This window comes from Tubulanus polymorphus, chromosome 2 (assembly GCF_964204645.1).
Source record: "Tubulanus polymorphus chromosome 2, tnTubPoly1.2, whole genome shotgun sequence".
Taxonomy (NCBI): Eukaryota; Metazoa; Nemertea; class Palaeonemertea; order Tubulaniformes; family Tubulanidae; genus Tubulanus; species Tubulanus polymorphus.
This window is the reverse complement of record NC_134026.1, coordinates 7,291,695-7,311,254: the sequence shown is the minus strand read 5'-3', so window position 1 is coordinate 7,311,254 and position 19,560 is coordinate 7,291,695. Positions and strand designations below refer to the sequence as shown.

Below are 19,560 nucleotides of genomic sequence, written 5' to 3'. Positions count from 1 at the left end.
CCGTACCATGGCATAGTAAAAGAGATAGCTTTTTGAATTTAAAACTACGACAACCCGCTTAAGTCCACGAGGGGGCCGCCCTGTGGAGAGGTTTTAAAGATTTGGAATAGCAAGAAAATCAATATCTTTTCATTTATAGATATCATTCATCATTACCGGTACATTCGTTTCATAAAATTATTCACAACTATCTACACATCTAGACCTGGATGCGATATCGCAATACACACTATAGTCCTTTTTTCTTTATCTTACAACTTGGGTGCTACCCAGAGCTAAACGAGCTAGAAGAAAAATCTTCAGCCGGGGAGATGGAGTTTGGAGCGCAATCTCGGTGTTTAATTCTCCAATCATTGCTCTACATCGAGATCAGTTAAAAGTAGTTATTGAGGCCCGGAACCAACCGGCCGGGCTCTCGACCGGTCTCCACTGTGTGATCTGTCCCTCTGATCCTGTGTTAGATCATACACTAAGGTTCTTGATGAAACTCAAAGTGGATACTAATAGGCCTAGATAGATTTGTTAATTAGATATTTAATTACGAAGAAGTGGTCAAAACGGGCGCGTCTGGACGGGTAGGAACCCGCACGAACAGCACATACCATCCATTACCGCCACCTAACAGCCGTTTCCATATCAATAGTCTAACAATATGGCGGTCACATAGACGAGATAGGATTGAAATATCGACTAAAATCGGCTAAATATACATGAAATTATTGGATACTTTCATCGAAACTGATCCACAGAACTGAGGTGATTTATATTGATATATTTTGATAGTTTAATAGAGTAAATTGTATTTCATTTTGATGTCAAATGATGAATATGTATAGAGACTGAGATGATGAGACTGAGAGAGGCACAACAGACAACAACAGTAGTACAGCAGTACAGGTACAGTACTCAGACAGTCTCAGACTCAGATGAGTCGGAGTTTACCCTCCCCAGTCCCAGATCCACACCACTTGTCTTAATGATATTCCTTCTACGTGAAGAGAATTGCGGTCCTTGTGATGGACCTATTGGAAAAAGGGACACGTACGTGAATACAGTGGCGTTGGAAATGCAGCGGCGAAATCCGCGGCAATAATTTGCTGATTGACATTTTTTTTCTATGAATACCACATTTTTGAAGAAATTAAGTAAATTCGCTGCAATATTTAGAACCTGTCCAAAATCGGCATTTGGCCGCAGCAATCAAAAATTGCTTCCAACAACGCACCTGGAATAAATGAATAAAGGCAAAGTGATGTTCAGAAATATTGGATGGATGAATTTCTAATCAATGATGCTGAGAGCTTTTGCTCACCTGTGATGAGACTGCGGCGTACTTCAAAATCATCATTCCGTTGTTTTCCATATCCACTCAATTTGTCTTTACCATGTAAACACTGAGAGTTCTCACACGATCCCTATGGTTAAGCAACATTGAGCCTGGTTAGTGTTTGGAGAGGTGACCGACAGCCTGGATTGGGGAGGTTTATAGACCCCGTACCATGGCTGTTATGTGCTGGGTTTGTAAAGCATGCTGAAAGATGAACATCACAAAATTATTACGTTTTCAGTAATTCGTTTTTGTTGCAGGAAAATGAATCATTCTTCCGATCATCCGAAGAAGTCACATAAAAGACATCGGGTTGGACCGATGTCGACGGATGAATCGTTACACTATGAAAACCCGGCTTACGTCAAAGAAATCCCAGCAGCCAGCGGAGATACAGATGATAAAATCAATAATAAAAAGTAAGTTCCATTTGCAATCTGTGTGGCTGGTTTTAACTATTAACCCGCGTTAGAATCAGTCCTGGTTCAAATTTATCAGTGACTTCATTATTGGCGGTTTGCACTTCTATAATCGCATGGAAACCACGTATTCCAGACTGGTTACTGACTTAGATCGTTACCTGGGCCGGTTTCACGAAAAAGTTAAACTCAAATTTTTGGTGTAATTGCCATTGGTTACTTCATGTTTTCAATGAGGACAACAATTCAAACTTAACCGTTTTAGGCTTAAACTTTTTCGTGAAACTGGACCCTGAGTTGTTTTTCTCTGGTTGGATAGATCTTGATATCGATTCTAATACTGCAATTTCACAATAAAAGATAGTCTCAAATTTGCAGCTCATTTGCTTAATGGTCACTACAGGATTTGAATGAGGACGAGAATTCAAACTTAACCCGTTTAAACCTTGTAGAGGAACCGTACATTAAATGGGTGTAGAATAAATACGACGAGACAAGTAGTATTATATAGGTTTACTATTCTATTCGCTACTGATGTATAGCAGCTTCATCAGGTTTCTACATTAGTAGTGAAAGCTTGTGCATCAAATAAAAAATGGAACCAGGGGCCAGTTGCTAAAAAGTTGGTTAAAGATAACCGGCCGTTAAATACCATAGTAACAATGAAATTTCAATTGTCACCATCAACTATCCACTGGTTACTCTTAACCAACTTTTGAGCAACCGGCCCCAGGTTTTTTCGATGTTCTGATTCTAAGTTGTTTGCTTTCCAGGAAACTGAATTTGATCGATTTTCCAACTAGAAATGCGTTGAATTTGATCAGCAATGTTAAACAAGGCGCTTCGCGTTGGATGGAGTATGCGACTAATAAACGTATCATCAAACGAAAAGGTAAAATGATTTATTCATAATTGAAATTTGCTTTCACGTGAAATGAAAGGAAATATCCCTGATATAAAAGTGATAGGCCTAGCGTGTTGTGGGTGCATTTAATACAGGTCTGATGCTTTTAGTTTTATTTTAATGCTTTGATATGTCTGTTTTTCTTCAATTAGCATTAGAAAAACTTAGTCCAACATCTGTACATAGTTCAGGGCTAATTTCATTTAGTAACGAATTGGTGGAGGAGGAGTTTGTGTTGTAGTATACGGGTTTGGGTTATTAATGCTTATCAAAAAAACGAGACAGAAATGTATAGCAAGAAAATTATTAGAAATTGCACCGGGGACCAGTTGCCCAAAAGTTTAAAGTTGGCCATCAGCCGGACCCAGTTCCACAGGTCTGAATTAAAATGTGACCCATTTTGTCGACTAATGTTTTTTCCAACCATGAGTGTATAAACTAGTTTATACCACCATGCTCTAATCTGTGGAACTGGGTCCTGTATATATCAGTTATCCACTGGTTTGGCTCTTAAACCAACTTTTTACAATGCTGGGACCATTAGTTTGACTAGAGAAAATGTGAACGACTATCAATCAGTAGTTTCTTAATTGAATTAGTTTATAGAATCACGTGCTTCTTATTCAGTTTAGCAGATTTTTAAAGCTCTTCAGCCCCCGATGTTTATACTGTCTGCATTGAAATGAACTTTGTCTTTTAGTATCCATGAAATATACCTCGTCTTGACTGTAGAAGTTTTTATTTTAGTTGAAATAGGATTAGATTTCCTAAAATCATCTCAACCAACTGGTTATATTTCAAGTGTTGGTCCGGGTATTCTAACTGGTAGGAGAAATAAAACCAACCACCAGCTTTCAATGATACACAATATGAATATATAAAAAACTTGATTTTCTGCGTCCCAAAACCTTGATAATTAATTCAGGATCCAGTTCCACTGTTGCGAGTTCAGAATTGACTGAAGAGTCGGACTAAATTGAAAATGAAGTCAAATTACACCATCCACTATATAACTGGCAGGTCCCAGTTCCACAGTTGTGAGTTAGAGTTAACTCTGAGTTAAAGTTAGTTCATTTTCAATGTTTTAACCCAGAGTCAAATCTTAACTCAGAACTGTGGAACTGGACCCTGATGATTAAGGGAAGGAGTTTAATCTATTGCGGCTATTGGGGCCTAAATGATTGATTGCATGGCTTTTAATAAATGATTTAATCTATAATTTGCTTTAAATGTCTTTTTTTTTTAAATAATGATTTATAATACCAGATTATAATCATCTTAATCGGGATAGAAGAGGTATGCTCTATGTATATTCTCAATCTTATTGTTTGTATATTTATTTCATTAATTTTTTCACATTTTTTGAAGATACTGAACGTAAGTATTCCGCATCACTTCCCGGAAGAAATGATATCATCATCAAAATCTGCTTTGATTAATTTAGTTAAATTTCACTGCGTATTGCTAACTGTATAGATACAGAGTGTTGTGTGCTTCTTTAATGAAATATATATATATATATATATCACTATTTCACCCCTGAAATGACTCTATATTGATGACAAGGTTTTCATTCGAATACCTGGGGCATGATTTTTAACTTCCAACTCATGGCATTTCAATTCATTGTGAATAAAATGTAAAGTTGAATGGACAACCGTGGTCCCAGTTTCATAGTCGTTAGTAACAGAGTAAAATTCTTAGTACCGTGGAACTGGGCCCAACGAACTCGGTTTTACTTGAGAAAAGTCGGAAAAGATTTATTGGAATGAATCCTAGTCATCAAATGTAGCTACGTATTATATTCGATAACTTAATGCAAATTGATAGTCTAGATATGTAACAATTCAACCGATATGTTTGAATAACACAAGTCCCACGTATAATTTACCTTGAAATCAGTAGAATTTTGACAGTTTCTGAAATCAATGACCAACTAAAAAGCATCGGTTTCAAATCAGTAGATTTAGATGAAAGTTTGGCTGTGATTTTATCGAAATTTGAGCAAACTTTGTTAGAAATTTCAAACCGGTAACGTACAGTAGAATATTTTGATAAATGCTTTTAAATCCGTTTTAATGATTAAAAAAATCTAAAACAACTTAATATAAATGATTCCAGCAAAACTAACGCTGACTGTCCGACCAACCCTCATCAGAATTATGATTTTCGAATGTTTTTACTTTTAGTCGAAGAGAAAGGTTTAAACCGTTCCAACACTGGTGGAGTCGGACTCAGCGAACTGGAGGATGATTTCAGTCCGTCCGTCAAGGATACGACTCACCAGATGATCGTCGCTAGTAACCGTACATTGTTGCAGTATTTCGCTCGTCTAGGAGCGACGTTCGACATGACCGAACGACTCGATTTAGAATTCGTTTATTCGTTGTTCAGAAACGGAGCGCGACTCGATTGTTGTGATAAATACGGACAGACTATCTTCCATGAGGTACGCACATCGAGACTATTCCCCCTATGACATCGTTCATTACTCCATCTATCCCCCTATGACATCAGTCACTCATTACTCCATCAATCCACCTATGACATCGCTCATTACCCCATCTATCCCCCTGGCTATGACATCACTCACTCATTATTAATCCATCGATCCACCTATGACATCACTCATTACTCCATCTATCCCCCTATGACATCACTCACTCATTATTAATCCATCAATCCACCTATGACATCAGTCAATCAGTGGATTTATCTGTTGTGGAAAAGATGACTGCATGAGATCCCCCTATGATGTCATCAAATTGCTTAGTCACCTATAGACCCTTCCTGAAGAGATGGTTGCTTCCATATATCCCCCTATGACATCATCAAAAACCCTTCCTGAAGAGATGGTTGCCTCCATACATCCCCCTATGACATCATCAAAAACCCTATTTGATCTTTGATGATTAACGCTTCTCCCTATAACACGTAATAGCTATTGTGTCCTGAATTGATGATGTGATGGTTACTATTACATCATGATTATACACGATCATACATTACACAATTGATGCATTTTTACAGGTAGCTCGGGCGTGGCACCCGGATGTAGCTAAGTTTCTGATAGAGAATGGAGCTGATGTAAATATATGTGATACGTACGACCGAACTCCTCTTCACGTCGCGGCTGCTGTAGATTACCCAGAAATGTGTAAATTCCTCATCGAAAATGGAGGTATGTATAATTTCGCATCTCAATCCACTATCCACTTCCCCAATTTATTCACGATCCGGTTCCACAGTTCGGCAGATAAAATTTGACTAAAATCAAACATAACCGAACTGGGTCCTGATATTTCTAGAAAAACCTGTTTCCAGTTCTACCAGTTCTTGGTTAACATTTGAGTCTACAGTTAAAACATTGAAAATGAACTGATTTTAACTCAACGGATTTAAATCTAACCCGATTGTGGAACCAGATTAAGTTAATTTATCAGGTATTTCAAAAAGTCTTACTTTTGATTATACGTATGTGACCTGCCAACACACTGAGTTTATCATCTAGTTACCGGGCCTTGACAAATTGAGATTCAAGATAAACTTCATTTCATCTAGTTCATTTTATGTAGGTAGTTCAATGTTTAAAGTTTTCAGTTATCAATTTACGGATGAAACGTGAGGACATTTCTGATATTTTGTTTACAGCGAATAAAGAAGCTCGAACGAAAGGTGAAAATCAAACTCCCGTTCATTTTGCGGCTAGAAATGATGCTTGTCATTCGTTGAAGATGTTAATCAAACTCGATTGCGAATATAAAAAGGTGGTCGATTACAAAAACCGAACGCCGGTCCATGTGGCCGCTGAATTAGGTAGGTTTTTAAACCCCAAACGGTAACTAATGGGTCCAGTTCCACAGTTTTAATGCTTAAAAGATTTGATTCAAAAGTCGATCTGGATCCAGAACTGTAGAGCTAGGACATGTACGTATGAATTATTTTATTTTTGTAGATCGTAGTGAAACAGCGAGGTTACTATTAGAAATGGGAGCTCCTGCTGACGGTGTTGATTCTACCGGCCAGCGAGCGATTGTTTGGATGATTACAAAGATGGCGCCAGTGGTAGGAATATTTCGTTCTCTATTTCTTGAAACCATGATTTTAGGAATATGCGTACACCGTCAGTGTCTTATCTTCTCAGAGCAGCGCTTTGTTATGACTACCCTTCCATGAACTGCTCTTGACTCAGCCTTGTACTTAAACCTCTTGTCTTTAATTGTGTACTGCCCAAATTTTCAATCGGGGTCGGATAGAAAGTGTCAATCGCCTCTAATCAATGGAAGAATATATCAAATTTTTAAGTAACAAACAATTTCTTTTTAGGGAATGTTTTATTTCTTTAAAATGATTTAGTAATTGTTTTATGTTAAAGGCTAAAGAAGCTCTGGATCAGTTTCACATCACAGACCGCGCAAACAGAAAACAGTATTTCTTCCTTAATAAACTAGAACACGAAATCAACTGTAAGTAAAATCCCATTCCACTCGTTTCATCCACAACATCCACATTACTTTCAAGAATTAATATCAATTTCTTCAAAATCTCAAACCATTCATTTAAAAATCTCTTATGTTTGATATTCGTTTAATTTTGTAGCTGATACTGGAAATTCAGAAGACAATGCTTCACAAACAACGGTGAGTAAAACGTAGAAACCTGCTGAGAATAATACTGTAAGCAGCCCTGAGTGGTGCTCAGCGGGTGAGGGTGCACTGAGTGGAGTTGAGGGTTGCCCTGAGTGGAGCTGAGTCGGTTGAGGGGTGCCCCGAGTGGAGCTCAGAGGATTTAGGGTGCCCTGAGGGGAGCTGATGAGTGGGTTGAGGGCTACCTTGAGTGGAGCTCAGCGGGTTGAGGGGAACCAACCTTTTCATAGATAAGAACAAGACAAGAATTCATTATTAGAATTTGCTCATTATTTTCGAGTTCTATTATTTCTAGTTGATATTTTATTCTCCTGTTAATGTTATTTTAGTTGGAAGTAATAGTTGCCCATAAACAGTTTGATCTTGTCACCCACACTTCAGTTCAAAGATTAATTGATCGTAAATGGTGTCAATTCGGCAAGTATGTACCCCCCAACAATAACCACCCGCTCTATATACTCTATAACCACTGATTTTATAACCCAACTCATCTAACTTTGATCAAATGGAGAAGCTTTTCTTGTCGACAGTTTTATGCTTTGTTCTTAAGTTAACTGATAACAAGTTTTGCTCATGACTGACTGTTCATCCTTGCTCGTTGGGGATCGAAAGCTGATGGCCTCGCGATGCTCTGCCACTACGCGAAACCCTGCCTGATTAGCACCGTTTCGCATGTACATCCCTGCCGAGGGAGGATGATCGAGACAGTAGCCTTTGGTTAATAACTGACACTTTGTTGATTAAATTTAGCCTCTGGGTTTTGGTTTGTGCGGTTCTGTTCTTGGAACCTGGGCTGTGATCATCAGCATCTAATCCTTCTTTACTTCTCTAACACAATATTTAATTTACAGTTAAAAATGTGCGTAAATAAACGCCGACATGACCTCATTTTACACCCGGTATTCGTGAGACTTTTAGAACGAAAATGGAATCAGTTTGGAAGGTTTGTTTTCAGTGTCGTGAGATCGTGTTTGTTTATGATACACTCTCCTTTCACTGTAGTAGGTACATGTCACTCTCCTTTCACTGTGGTATATGTCACTCTTCTTTCACTGTTGTACATGTCACTCTCCTTTCACTGTGGTACAGTGGATAATACACAATCACTATAAACCTTGCTGAAGTCATCCTTGGAGTAAATGATTAGGATCACTCGTCATAGTTATGATGATCATATGTATTGGTAAATCAGCAAAATGACAACTCAAAACTGTAGATGGCTTGAGTAATGATTATGTGATGACAACTTACACGAGTTCTTTCTAGTTGGATCATTTTGATATTGATTTAACTAATTGTTTTCATCAATCACGTTATTGAATCTACGTGTTTTTTTCTGATGTATACTGAAAACAATTCATTGAAAAACGCACTAATCTGTAACAAATATGAATAAAGTTTCAATATATACAAATCTATGCTGGGTTATTTGTAGGTTTGGAGCCTGGTATAATCTGATATATAATCTAGTATTTATTATACTATGGACGTGTTTGGCTACGATTGAAGATTGGAGAATAAAACATACTTATAAATTTCCATATGACGCCTGGAGGGTTGTAGTTCTGGTAAGTATTCGTTACTATCTGATTATTGAAATTTGAGGTCTTATTTCTGGATCTAGTTCCACCGATCCCTAGGTTTGAATTTGACTCCAGATTCAAAATGAACACATTTTACCTTCAGTCAAATTTAACTCGGCACTATATGGAGAATATTGAATACTGACAATATTTTGTAATGATATTTTCAGTGTACTGCATCATTGATGACACTTCATCAGGTTGTAATGGAGATTCTAGAAATCAGGAAATCAAAAGTAGCTCATGAGGTAAGTTCTTTATAGTCGGCTTCACATGGATCCATTTCCACATCCAAGGACGCAGTTCCGAACCCGCGGATACAGTTCCACATCCTAGGACACAGGTCCAAACCCCTAGATGATGTTCCAAACCACACCCAAGATACAGTTCCACAATTCTGGATCGAGTTCCACACGTTCAATTTGCCTCTATGAGCTAGAATCAGTTCATTTGCATTTTTTTAACTCCAAGGAGTCAAACTCCAAAGTCTTTTCAAATGTTCGTAATTGAAAATCAAGTTCTAACTGAAAACTGTAAAACGAACTGTGGAGCCTCCACACAAAACAATGAATATCAGGTTTGTTTGTAATTTATTTGTTGTAGAAATGGAAACGTTGGAGATTGAAAGAAATCGCGCGCGATGAGGAATACTGTCATCCACAATGGCCCGAAGAGAAAATGTTCCTAAATCTCGAGAAAGAAGATATGGACAAATTAAAACCGCAATATTTCAACGATTTCTGGTAAGATTTTGACCATGATTTTTAGGGCCTATTGGCAATTTCATTCATTCACAAAAACACCGGGAATCAACTTCACAACTCTACACAGCCGCAATTCATGTTTAGGATCCAGTTCCACAGTTCTCACTAGAATTTGACTCCAAAGTTAGAGCATCGAAAATATGAACTAATTTAAACCCTAGTCAAACTTGCGACAACTCTGGAACTGAGATATGAATTTTGACTCGAATCTGGCGAATTCTTACCACTGCGATTGTCCCGAGCAACTGAGATTTGGAACAAAATCAAGTTTATCCTTGCTTATTTTTGTTTCCTACTTTCATAGCTTATATTGAGTTTTTATTCCATTTATCTAAGTCTATTTGAATTTCGAATTTAACCGACGATTTTAACTTAGAATAGAAGTATGGTTGTATGTGTATATGTATGTGTATGTGTTATGTATATGTATGGATATGTATGTCGTTATTATATCCGTATTATGTCGTTTTTCTTCTCTTTATTTTCATCTTGTCTATATTTTTTCCTCTTTTCTAGGGCTGCTTTCTTGTATAAGCTAAATGTTGCTTCAAAGCAGTCCCTCATTTAATATTATTACATCATCTTTAATGCATTTCCTTATTCATTAATTTTTCCAAAAATTTTACTTGAAAATAAATCATATCATATCATAACTGACAAACTTATTTTTTTCTCTACGTTACAGGAATATATTTGATTGGTTATGTTATTTCCTGATTATCGTCGTGCTTGTCACTCATTTTGTGGACGTTGCTAACCACAATCATCTCCTCGCTTTATGGCACAATAGGATCAACGCTGTTAATATTATAATGTTGTGGTTGAGATTGATGAAAAACGCTCGAGCCTTTTCATCATTAGGTAAGTACTAAACGCGATTACTGCCACTGTCTTCATACAGTGCTGCCCCCTATTGCCCCTGCGAATATACTCGTAGGTCAGCACTGAAGCTGTTACATAGTCAGCCTTTGCTCGAAATTGACCAATGTGCATTGAGAATGAAGCAGAATTTGTTCACATTGCCAGCCAATCAGGAACTGTGTCATAAGCGTGTGCCTGAGTGCGCATATCTAACTGTAAATTGGAAGAACCAGCTACGAAATTACTTGATTCGATCCGATTTCACGGGTTTAAACTTCCGAATCGACTAGTTTTAAATTGTTTGTATTATTTTCAGGTCCCTTCATCGTAATAGTAGGAAGTATGTTCGGTGATATTGTGAAGTTTGCATTCTTATATTTGGTATTCTACATTCCTTACGGTGAGTGAATTGAAAAAATAGATTTTCTGGTGCCCGAAGTTCGCTGTAACGACCGGCTATAACGATAAGGTTTTCCTATTTTTTTCCAGTTTGTGCTTTTTGGATGATTCTCGGAGGCGAAAATCCCAAAGAAGTCGATATCGGAACTCCGCGTGAGAACATAACAATGGTCGTCGATGGTTTCCAGAATTTCAATGCGCTTTTATTCACGATGTTTCGATTAACGTTAGTCGATGAATATCAGTATAACGTACGTAAAAGTTCTATAAAATCTGCTTCGTTTGATGAGAAAATGTGACAAATTACATCAAGAAAATTTTTGAATATATTCAATATTTGATGAAAATGTCCCATGCATCCTTTCTATATTCCTAATATAAGACCCCTGCACATTATATGAATGATAAAGATTTCGCTATGTTTCCATGAGCTGCTATTTATTTGACATATAACACTTAGTATTCCTGAAGATGACTATTAGGATATTGAATAAACTATTAACTGAAGGAAACATTTCAGACTCTTTTCGTTCGTAGTTTGCCGGGATTATATACGTTTCATCTTCACGGTTCTCTACATTTTGTTGATTTCGTTGAATTTGTAGGATATGAAATTAGTAGATTCACTGATGACTGATATTCTAGTCGGTACCTGGTTGGCTGTTTCCGCTATCATTTGTTTGAATCTATTCATAGCTTTGATGTCGGACACATTTCAAAGGTACGTAATATTGAGGTTGTGATGAGCTGCAGGGAGGACATTAGACCTACTAATAATGCCCTGAGTGGTGCTCAGCGGGTCTTAAAAACCTTAACACATTGAGGCCCTTTTTGTTGAACTTTAACTTTGTGTAACTTTTGATGCTCCGTATTTTTACTATGTTATAATATTCAAATATTTGTCGTCTATTTTCCAGGGTGTATGATAATGCCAACGCAAACGCGATTATGCAAAAAGCGATTACGATATTGAACATACAAGACAGCTTGTTGCCGGGGAAATATTACAATAGATTTCAGTATGAAATTCAAACGGAATGCGCCCCGGAGTGTTTGTATTACGATGATGATTTATCAACTGATGGAGAGGACGAACTGAAGAAAGTTACGCTTCAACTGAAGGTAAATGAAATAAAAACAACACAATGTTTTTCCTCATTTTGTGAATTAGTCAAACTGTTGTAGTTATGATGATCATTATATTATGTCGACGACTTAAACACTGAGTTAATTGAATTATAAATGCATATTGGTACTCGAAAACAGAGATGACTTCAGTAATGTGACGACTTATCTAATTGATGACTTACCTGAGTTTGATTGTATAGATTATTAGCTTTGCTTCTTTTAGCTGATTATTAACTTTAGAACCCAGTTCCACAATTCTTCTGATTCACAGTGAAGTGAATCATAGAAGTAACAGTACTAGATCAGTGTCCAACCTGTTTGACAATCTTATCACTTATATGACTGTGGATCAGTGGAACTGTATTCATAGATAGATTAAACGATTTGAAATATCTAATTGTTTAACAGCTTTTTTAAGGATCTTGGTCAAAAGCTGCTCATTTGGATTGCTTGAATTTTGAATAGTTTGAAACTGGTTGATTTGTTGTTTATGAATGTATTATTTACTATAGGTTGATATGGACGATCTGAAAGAAATGCTTCTTCCATTTTGCAACTTAATTCGCAAAAAACCACAACCGGCTAGATACAATATGGTGCTTATTAATTCCATCAACGATACAAACCAATCACTGATCATTTTGCTTATATAACCTATCACTGCAATTGCTTCATTACCCATTGCACTTCTTGCTAATAAGTCAGCATATTTACGGTAATAACCAGGGGTTGATCTAGGTGGCATTCACTCCTTTCAATTTTATTTCCACCTCTGCAAGTCAGCCACCCCTTATAAGATGTCTGCTGTCCTTACCAGAATGGATGTCAATATTCTAGCAATGCTGGTAATTGCATTGAAATATATTGATATAATGTGAAAAAAAGATTATACCAAAATTGAACTTATATTTTCTGAATCTTTGGGGGGATCAAAAGCCTTGCTACTTCAGCAGCCACGATGTCAGAGGTCTGGACCCCCCCTACAGTCTCATTGAGGTTGCCCCCTATTTGTCTAGAGAGAGAGATTGTAAAAAAACTGCTGCAAATTTCACACTCATCCTCTCAGATATTGCGTCTCTTCAAATGTATTTCTAGCACAAGAGGGGGAACCCATTTGCTGTCTTCATTACGAGGAATAAAAAAACCTTTCCGTTCTTCTGGACCACTGCCTTCCACTTAACCTAGACTTGCCCCTGAATACTTGTAACTCCAGTTCTGTTCAAATAAACGTTACTTTTTCAGTTCACGTTGAGCATGAGTTTTTTGGAAATAGTTCAACAGTTGTGCGGTGTTTAAACCTTAAACTCTTTGGTTGAATTATTCATTTACTATATTTGAAAGTTTTCGAATTCTATGTTGAGGTGGATTTAAAATCTAACTCAGAACTGTCGAACTACATCCAGTGGTATGAGGATTTTTTGGCCTTACCGAACAGGTGGCCACCTACAAAAAAATCCTTCTATGACATCACTGAAATGACCTAACTTGTTTCAATTCATCCCAAATTCAGAAAATGACCGAGTGATGTCATAAGGGGATTCAATAGAGGCAGCCATCTTTCTGGGAGGGTCTCTTATTTCTGTTCTATGCTGGAATTGTATCGATACGTGGATGAAGTTTGATGACGATTTTTTAGTATTTGGAGAAATCCAGAAATAAACAACTTTTAAAAGCACTCTGAAACTCTGTATTTGACATGTGTATTGAAGATATCAATTTTTTATTCGACCCTTTGATCGAGTTTCACAGATGAAATACATATGACTATTTCAACTTTTCAACTTGAGACTCTTAACTTAACTGAAAACTGTAAAACCGGGCCATGAAATTCATCATCAAACTTTCCCAATCTGATCATAAGTTGCATGCAAGTTGCATTTTCATTTTCCGGTCTGAATAAATTCGAGGTATTTTTCTAATCTAATTTTGTGATTCTATTGTTTTCCAGGATGATATGGACGAAGTGATGGAGATTTTAAACAGTAATTTCAAGAGTGAGAGCACAGATGGAGGTTCACTGGTAAGAATTAGAATCCACTCTACTATCCACCCTAGTATCCACTAAAGCTGTATTTCTATCATAGTTCAACTCTTGGTCTAGTTGAAATGAAATTTTGAAATTGAATATGCGCTTTTATGACCTAAGACCTAAATGGTCTTCATTCTTAAGACTGGTCTATAATGGTTATACATGTAGAACTTAAATTATCCTTAAATGGAACTTAAATGGTCTTAACCTAGTAAGTCACAACTTTACAATTTCGCCAGGTTGATGAATATGAATAAAACTGACAAGAGATTCGATGCTTATTTTTGAAAATCAATGATATTTTAAAATTACGTAAATTTAGATCCACCTCGGGATCTGAAAACGAATTTCTCACAACATGTTGATTCGGTTGTTTTGTTTTTGCTCACACAGTTAGGTGCTGCCGCTGATGATGTCACCGGTTCTAATCGCGTCACCGTTCAGAAATTTGAAAACGAAGTCGATTTGATTCGCGAAGAAGTTCGAGAAATTTTCGTTCGTCAAAACGAAATCGAAGAGAAACTTCATAAAGATTTAATGATGGTCCATTCGACTTTACAGAGTTTACTGATATCTGTGGCCGGTAAATTATTCAAACTTTTGCAGCCATGAATAAAACCCATACAATAATGAAAAAACCTAAATGAGAATTTGACCGGTTTTGAAAACGGCCGATAGAATTAGGCCGAAATGTGAAATGCTCATTTAGTTTTGTTTTCATTACATTGTGGGTTTTTTACTTCATTCATATCAGACAGTCACTTTGTCTATCGAAACAAACTTTCTGGATCCAGTTCCACAGTTCTCGATTTGAGTTAGACTGTAGATTAAACAATTGAGGACTCAATTTGACAGGTCTCTGGTTTAGTTGACGCGTAGTTGAAATTAGTTCATTTACAAATGATCTTACTCTAGAGTCAGATTTAAACTCAGAACTGTGGGACCATAGGATGATTTCAGTTTTGCTGAGTATTTGATAAAATGCAGTCGAGCATTTTACTTTATTATTTGTCTCCGACTTAGTTAAATCTAGTTCAAATTTATAATCTAGAATGATTATCTTATAATGTGGAATGGTTACTAAAATTTCCAATTATGTAGTACTTCGACTTAAACAGGAAATTCTATAAATTTGAACGCTGATCACACATATATAATATCTGTACTATTGAACCCAGTGTTTTGCTCCCGGCAGGTTTGGTGGGTTTGTAAGGGACACTAAATCAAAACAAATCAAACTGAATCTACCAATCAAATAGATATCCCTATTTTAAGATTTAAAATGTTAGTTCCAACTTATAATGTAGAGAATGAATTTAAGATGTTGATGTATTAGTGATTGGTTTGTTTTCTAGGTGGAGGTGGAGGAGCTGGATCCTCTCATCAGGATATAGTGGATGGTCGACTGTACGACAGAGCCGGTCCATTCCAACCATCGACCGCTACTGAGCAACCAGCAGCATCATCAGCAGCTTCAGAGACGAGCAGGAGACGGGAGAAAAGACAACGGGAGAGGAAACACAGAGGAGCCGAACCATCATCAGCAGCAGCAGCTACATTCCCACCACCAGGTACTCTAGCAAACTAACACACTATTCAGGAGCAATGTTGTCCATTAAAACCGCCAAGCTTTCAAACTAATGCCCTAGGCAGGAACCCACCTCCCTGCCTGGGCTTGATACAGTCATTTGTGAAGTCGTTCATGATGCGTTTTTTTTTCAATGTTACAGCGAGTCATCAGGTCTCAGCTGCTCCTCATTCTGCGCCTCACTCAGCTCCTCACCCGGTTATTGATGTAGATAATGATACAGTTTCTCGTCCGACGCCTTCAACGTTCGCGGCACCTGCTCCTCAATTAGAATCGGCCTGGTCTGATGTAAGCTATCATTCCAATAAATGATAAAACCGCACCCTTTTCCACAGTTCTTTTTTGGACTCAAAATTGAAATCGGTTCATATTAAATTTTACTCTTAGCTGTCAAATGGAAGTTTGTATCTCAAAACCTCAAATTTAACTCTCAATTGTGAAACTGGGTCCTGAACTGCAGACCTGGGTTCTGAACTGTGGAACTGGGTCCTGAACTGTGGAACTGGGTTCTGAACTGTGGAACTGGGTCCTAAACTGTGGAACTGGGTTCTGAACTGTGGAACTGGGTCCTAAACGGTGGAACTGGGTCCTGAACTTTGGAACTGGGTTCTGAACTGTGGAACTGGGTCCTGAACTGTGGAACTGGGTTCAGAACTGTGGAACTAGATCCTGAACTGTGGAACTGGATCCTGAACAGTGGAACTGGATCCTAAACTGTGGAACTGATTGAAGTTAATGATGTTTTCTATTTGTTTCAGGGAGATAAAACTGGTGACGATAAATAGAAACCTAAATGACTTGAGACCGTACTGATGCTCGTCTAGTAAGATTTTCACAATAAAATGGCGATCAACTAGGTTTATGAGAATCCGAAATAGTATTGAACAGATTAAGGGGTATTGATTGCAAAGATGAAGGTGAATGATCGTAATACAACATACATAATCACTATAGCCTGTGTGTAACAATGTAATTTATTGTTTGCTGAAACCAAAGATTCGCAATTAAACAACGTGTCATGTCCTTGGCATAAACTAAAACCCAGTTCTACAGTACTGTTCTGACTTAGAATTTGTCGCTAGAGGTAAAACATTTGAAAATGAAGCTTAAACAAGAACTATATCACTATGTATCCAGGGGTAATTTGTCGTAGCGTCCCTTGGGGGTGAGGGGGTCGGCAGTTGAAATGCACCGATTGTTAACTATGTTTGTAATAAATCCGTCCTGTTTTTGTTATCGATTATAAGATTTTTTTGTTAATTATTTAGTAACTAATTGTAATAATGATAAAAATTCACTTTTAGTTATGGATTATTTATAAGTACTATGTATGAAATGAACAATGAATATGTCTACAATTTTCTATTAAGGAGATATTTTTCATTACAATTTGTTGTTTTTTAAAGAAGAAATTCAGATTATTTATTTATAAGTTTATTGAATGTAATTTATAAGAAATGATATGGATGGAGTTTACTATGGTATCATGTTACTGATATTTAAAGTTTCAGAAATAAACTATTTTTAAACGAGGTTGCATTGTTTTGTTTCCTTTCTATGCCGTGACTTATTATCCCCATCAGGAGCTACAGGACCAGAGTTAAATCCAAAAGTGGATCTATATCTTGAGACTAGTCTTTAGTTGTTATCGACTGGAACTAAGATGGTCTCAAATCTGACTACGCAACTGGAGCCTTGCGACTTGGTCAACTGAAGTACAAGTTAGGACTCTAAAAAAGAGGTGACTTCAGAAACGTGTCGGCTTATTTAAATAATGAGTCGCACTTAGTAAGTGGAATTAAATGGGACTCAAAAACAAGGAAAACTTCGGTAATGTGACCTGCTATCTCTTTAAGAGGAGGGGACCAAGCTTTATTTTCTATGGAATTACCGTTATTCTACTCTTTCAGCCACTATTGGGCCTCGGTAGGGATCCAGTTCTACATTAGCAATAGAGTTTGAAATCAGTTTATTTTCTATGTTTACTGCAAATTAAGTCAACTCATAACCGAAAACTAAAAACTGTGGAACTGTGAGGAGACTGTGTGGGCCTTAGTTGATAATTCATGAAGAAATAAAATATTTTCGTCAATGTCAATGTTCTTTTCACGCTTTTATCCAATTTGAGCAAGATTTTATATCTATATATTTGTCAAACCGGGGAAATATCTAAAAGATTTTAAAACGTTTTAATGCAGTTTACACGCATCAGTTCAAAGGATAGAATTAATGGAGTTATTTGTGGAAGGAAATGCGATTCAACAAATAAGAATTCTTTCTTTGGATACAATTCTGTTTGATGTATGAAATACGGGTATATCAAAGCTCAATCTGGCAGATCAGTTTGTGAGTCTGGTGTGAAGCTGTTAGCTGCTGCTGGAACTGCAGCTACCGCTGCTACTGCTGCTCTGGCACTTTTCCCTCCCCTCAGATGAATTCAACTAACCAACGTCTCAGTAACCTGTACATCGGTATCGTTCTCAGCCCTCAAAAACCGACCGGTTTCGTCTATAAAATATTCTACTTCGTATTCATCGGATCGTGTTTTCTGTTCGGACTCGTCGGTAATTCTTTGATCGTATGGGTAATGTTAAAACCGAAACTATGGAAACTATCGTACAGTCGTTTTTTCGTCGTGCTCGCCCTCTCCGATACGATCGGCTTATCGTATTTCTGTTGTAAATACGTCAATACGATTTGTTTCCATTTCTACCACGTAATTCTCATCGATATCACCTCACAATTACAGTGTACGTTACTAGATTATTTCACACATATCGCGTTAGTTTCGAGTCCGTGGATTTTAGTTGCCGTTTCTACAGAACGCATGTGTATTATACGTTACCCGTTTAGAGCGCCGCGTATTTGGACTTTACAACTATCCACGTTTTTATGTTTATCAATTCCGTCTTTTTTCGCCGTGATTTTCAGTTATATGATTTTCGATCTGGTGTATATCAGAAATATCGGTTGTGTTCGGGTAGATTTTCACGGTATTAAATCAGTTCTTGTCGTGCTGTTTATGTCGTTTCTACCGACGATACTTTTAACCACGTTAAGTCTTACCATCATTTTCACGTTACGAAATCAAAAACAACTCGAATCGAACAAACTTTCGTCATCGACCCGACAAGTAACTCGTGTTGTTTTAACTGTATCGATATTTTTTCTAATAACGACTCTTCCAGCCTGCCTATTGGCTCCGTTACAGTCCGTTCCGCACTTATCGAAATACATCCCGAAAGCTTTCTCCATTTGTATGGATCTGATTGTCCTGAATTATTCTACGAATTTCTATTTGTATATAATCACCGGTAAAGAAATACGTAACATATTTCTGAATTCACTAACACGTTTATTACTTTAGTTCTGTCGTCATCAACGGACTGTGTTTTCATAATGTATTTCATGTACGTACTGGTAGCCACGGTTGTACTTTCGCAAAAACTGAAATCGAAAATGAATTCAGTTGTTCCCCGGGTTAATTGATACAGAATCATGGTCAATAGTTGTGAGTTAGGATCGCGAGTTTACTCTGAATTAATTCGTTCATTTTCAATGTTTTAAACTCTTTAGAATTCAATCTTAACCGAGAGAACGGCGGAAGCGGGATCAGGATTTGTATAGTGAAAATTAGCTTGTTAGTTGAGATGATTATTATGCCGACTACTTATCCACATCACGACTTAAACTTCAGTGAATTGAATTGCAAAGTGAGATTAAAAGCTTAGAATTGTGGGCCATGTTACTTTGTGTACTGTAGGTGATACGTATCTTGCGAGTGACTTTACACACCAGCCACACATCAACATATGAATGAATATTGAGAATTCTTGACCGATAGTGAGCCATGTTGGACGTTAAAAAAGTGGAGTTCCCACCTCGAGAATCGGACCTGGACCGCCTGGGTGA

At 37.2% G+C, this 19,560-nt stretch overlaps 1 protein-coding gene across 1 annotated transcript; it reads left to right on the top strand.

The window, feature by feature from the left end:
- Positions 1-642: 642 nt before the first annotated feature.
- On the top strand, positions 643-17,050 carry LOC141898762 (uncharacterized). Its single transcript, XM_074784843.1, has 23 exons — positions 643-756; positions 1,588-1,746; positions 2,520-2,638; positions 4,840-5,099; positions 5,681-5,831; positions 6,302-6,466; positions 6,606-6,715; positions 7,026-7,116; positions 7,250-7,290; positions 7,626-7,717; positions 8,732-8,864; positions 9,050-9,127; positions 9,483-9,622; positions 10,329-10,504; positions 10,821-10,904; positions 10,994-11,154; positions 11,509-11,624; positions 11,821-12,025; positions 13,980-14,051; positions 14,454-14,643; positions 15,416-15,631; positions 15,791-15,936; positions 16,407-17,050. Exons 2-23 carry the CDS (start codon positions 1,592-1,594, stop codon positions 16,431-16,433), a joined length of 2,928 nt encoding a protein of 975 aa, XP_074640944.1. The 5' UTR covers positions 643-756; positions 1,588-1,591; the 3' UTR covers positions 16,434-17,050.
- Positions 17,051-19,560: the final 2,510 nt, after the last annotated feature.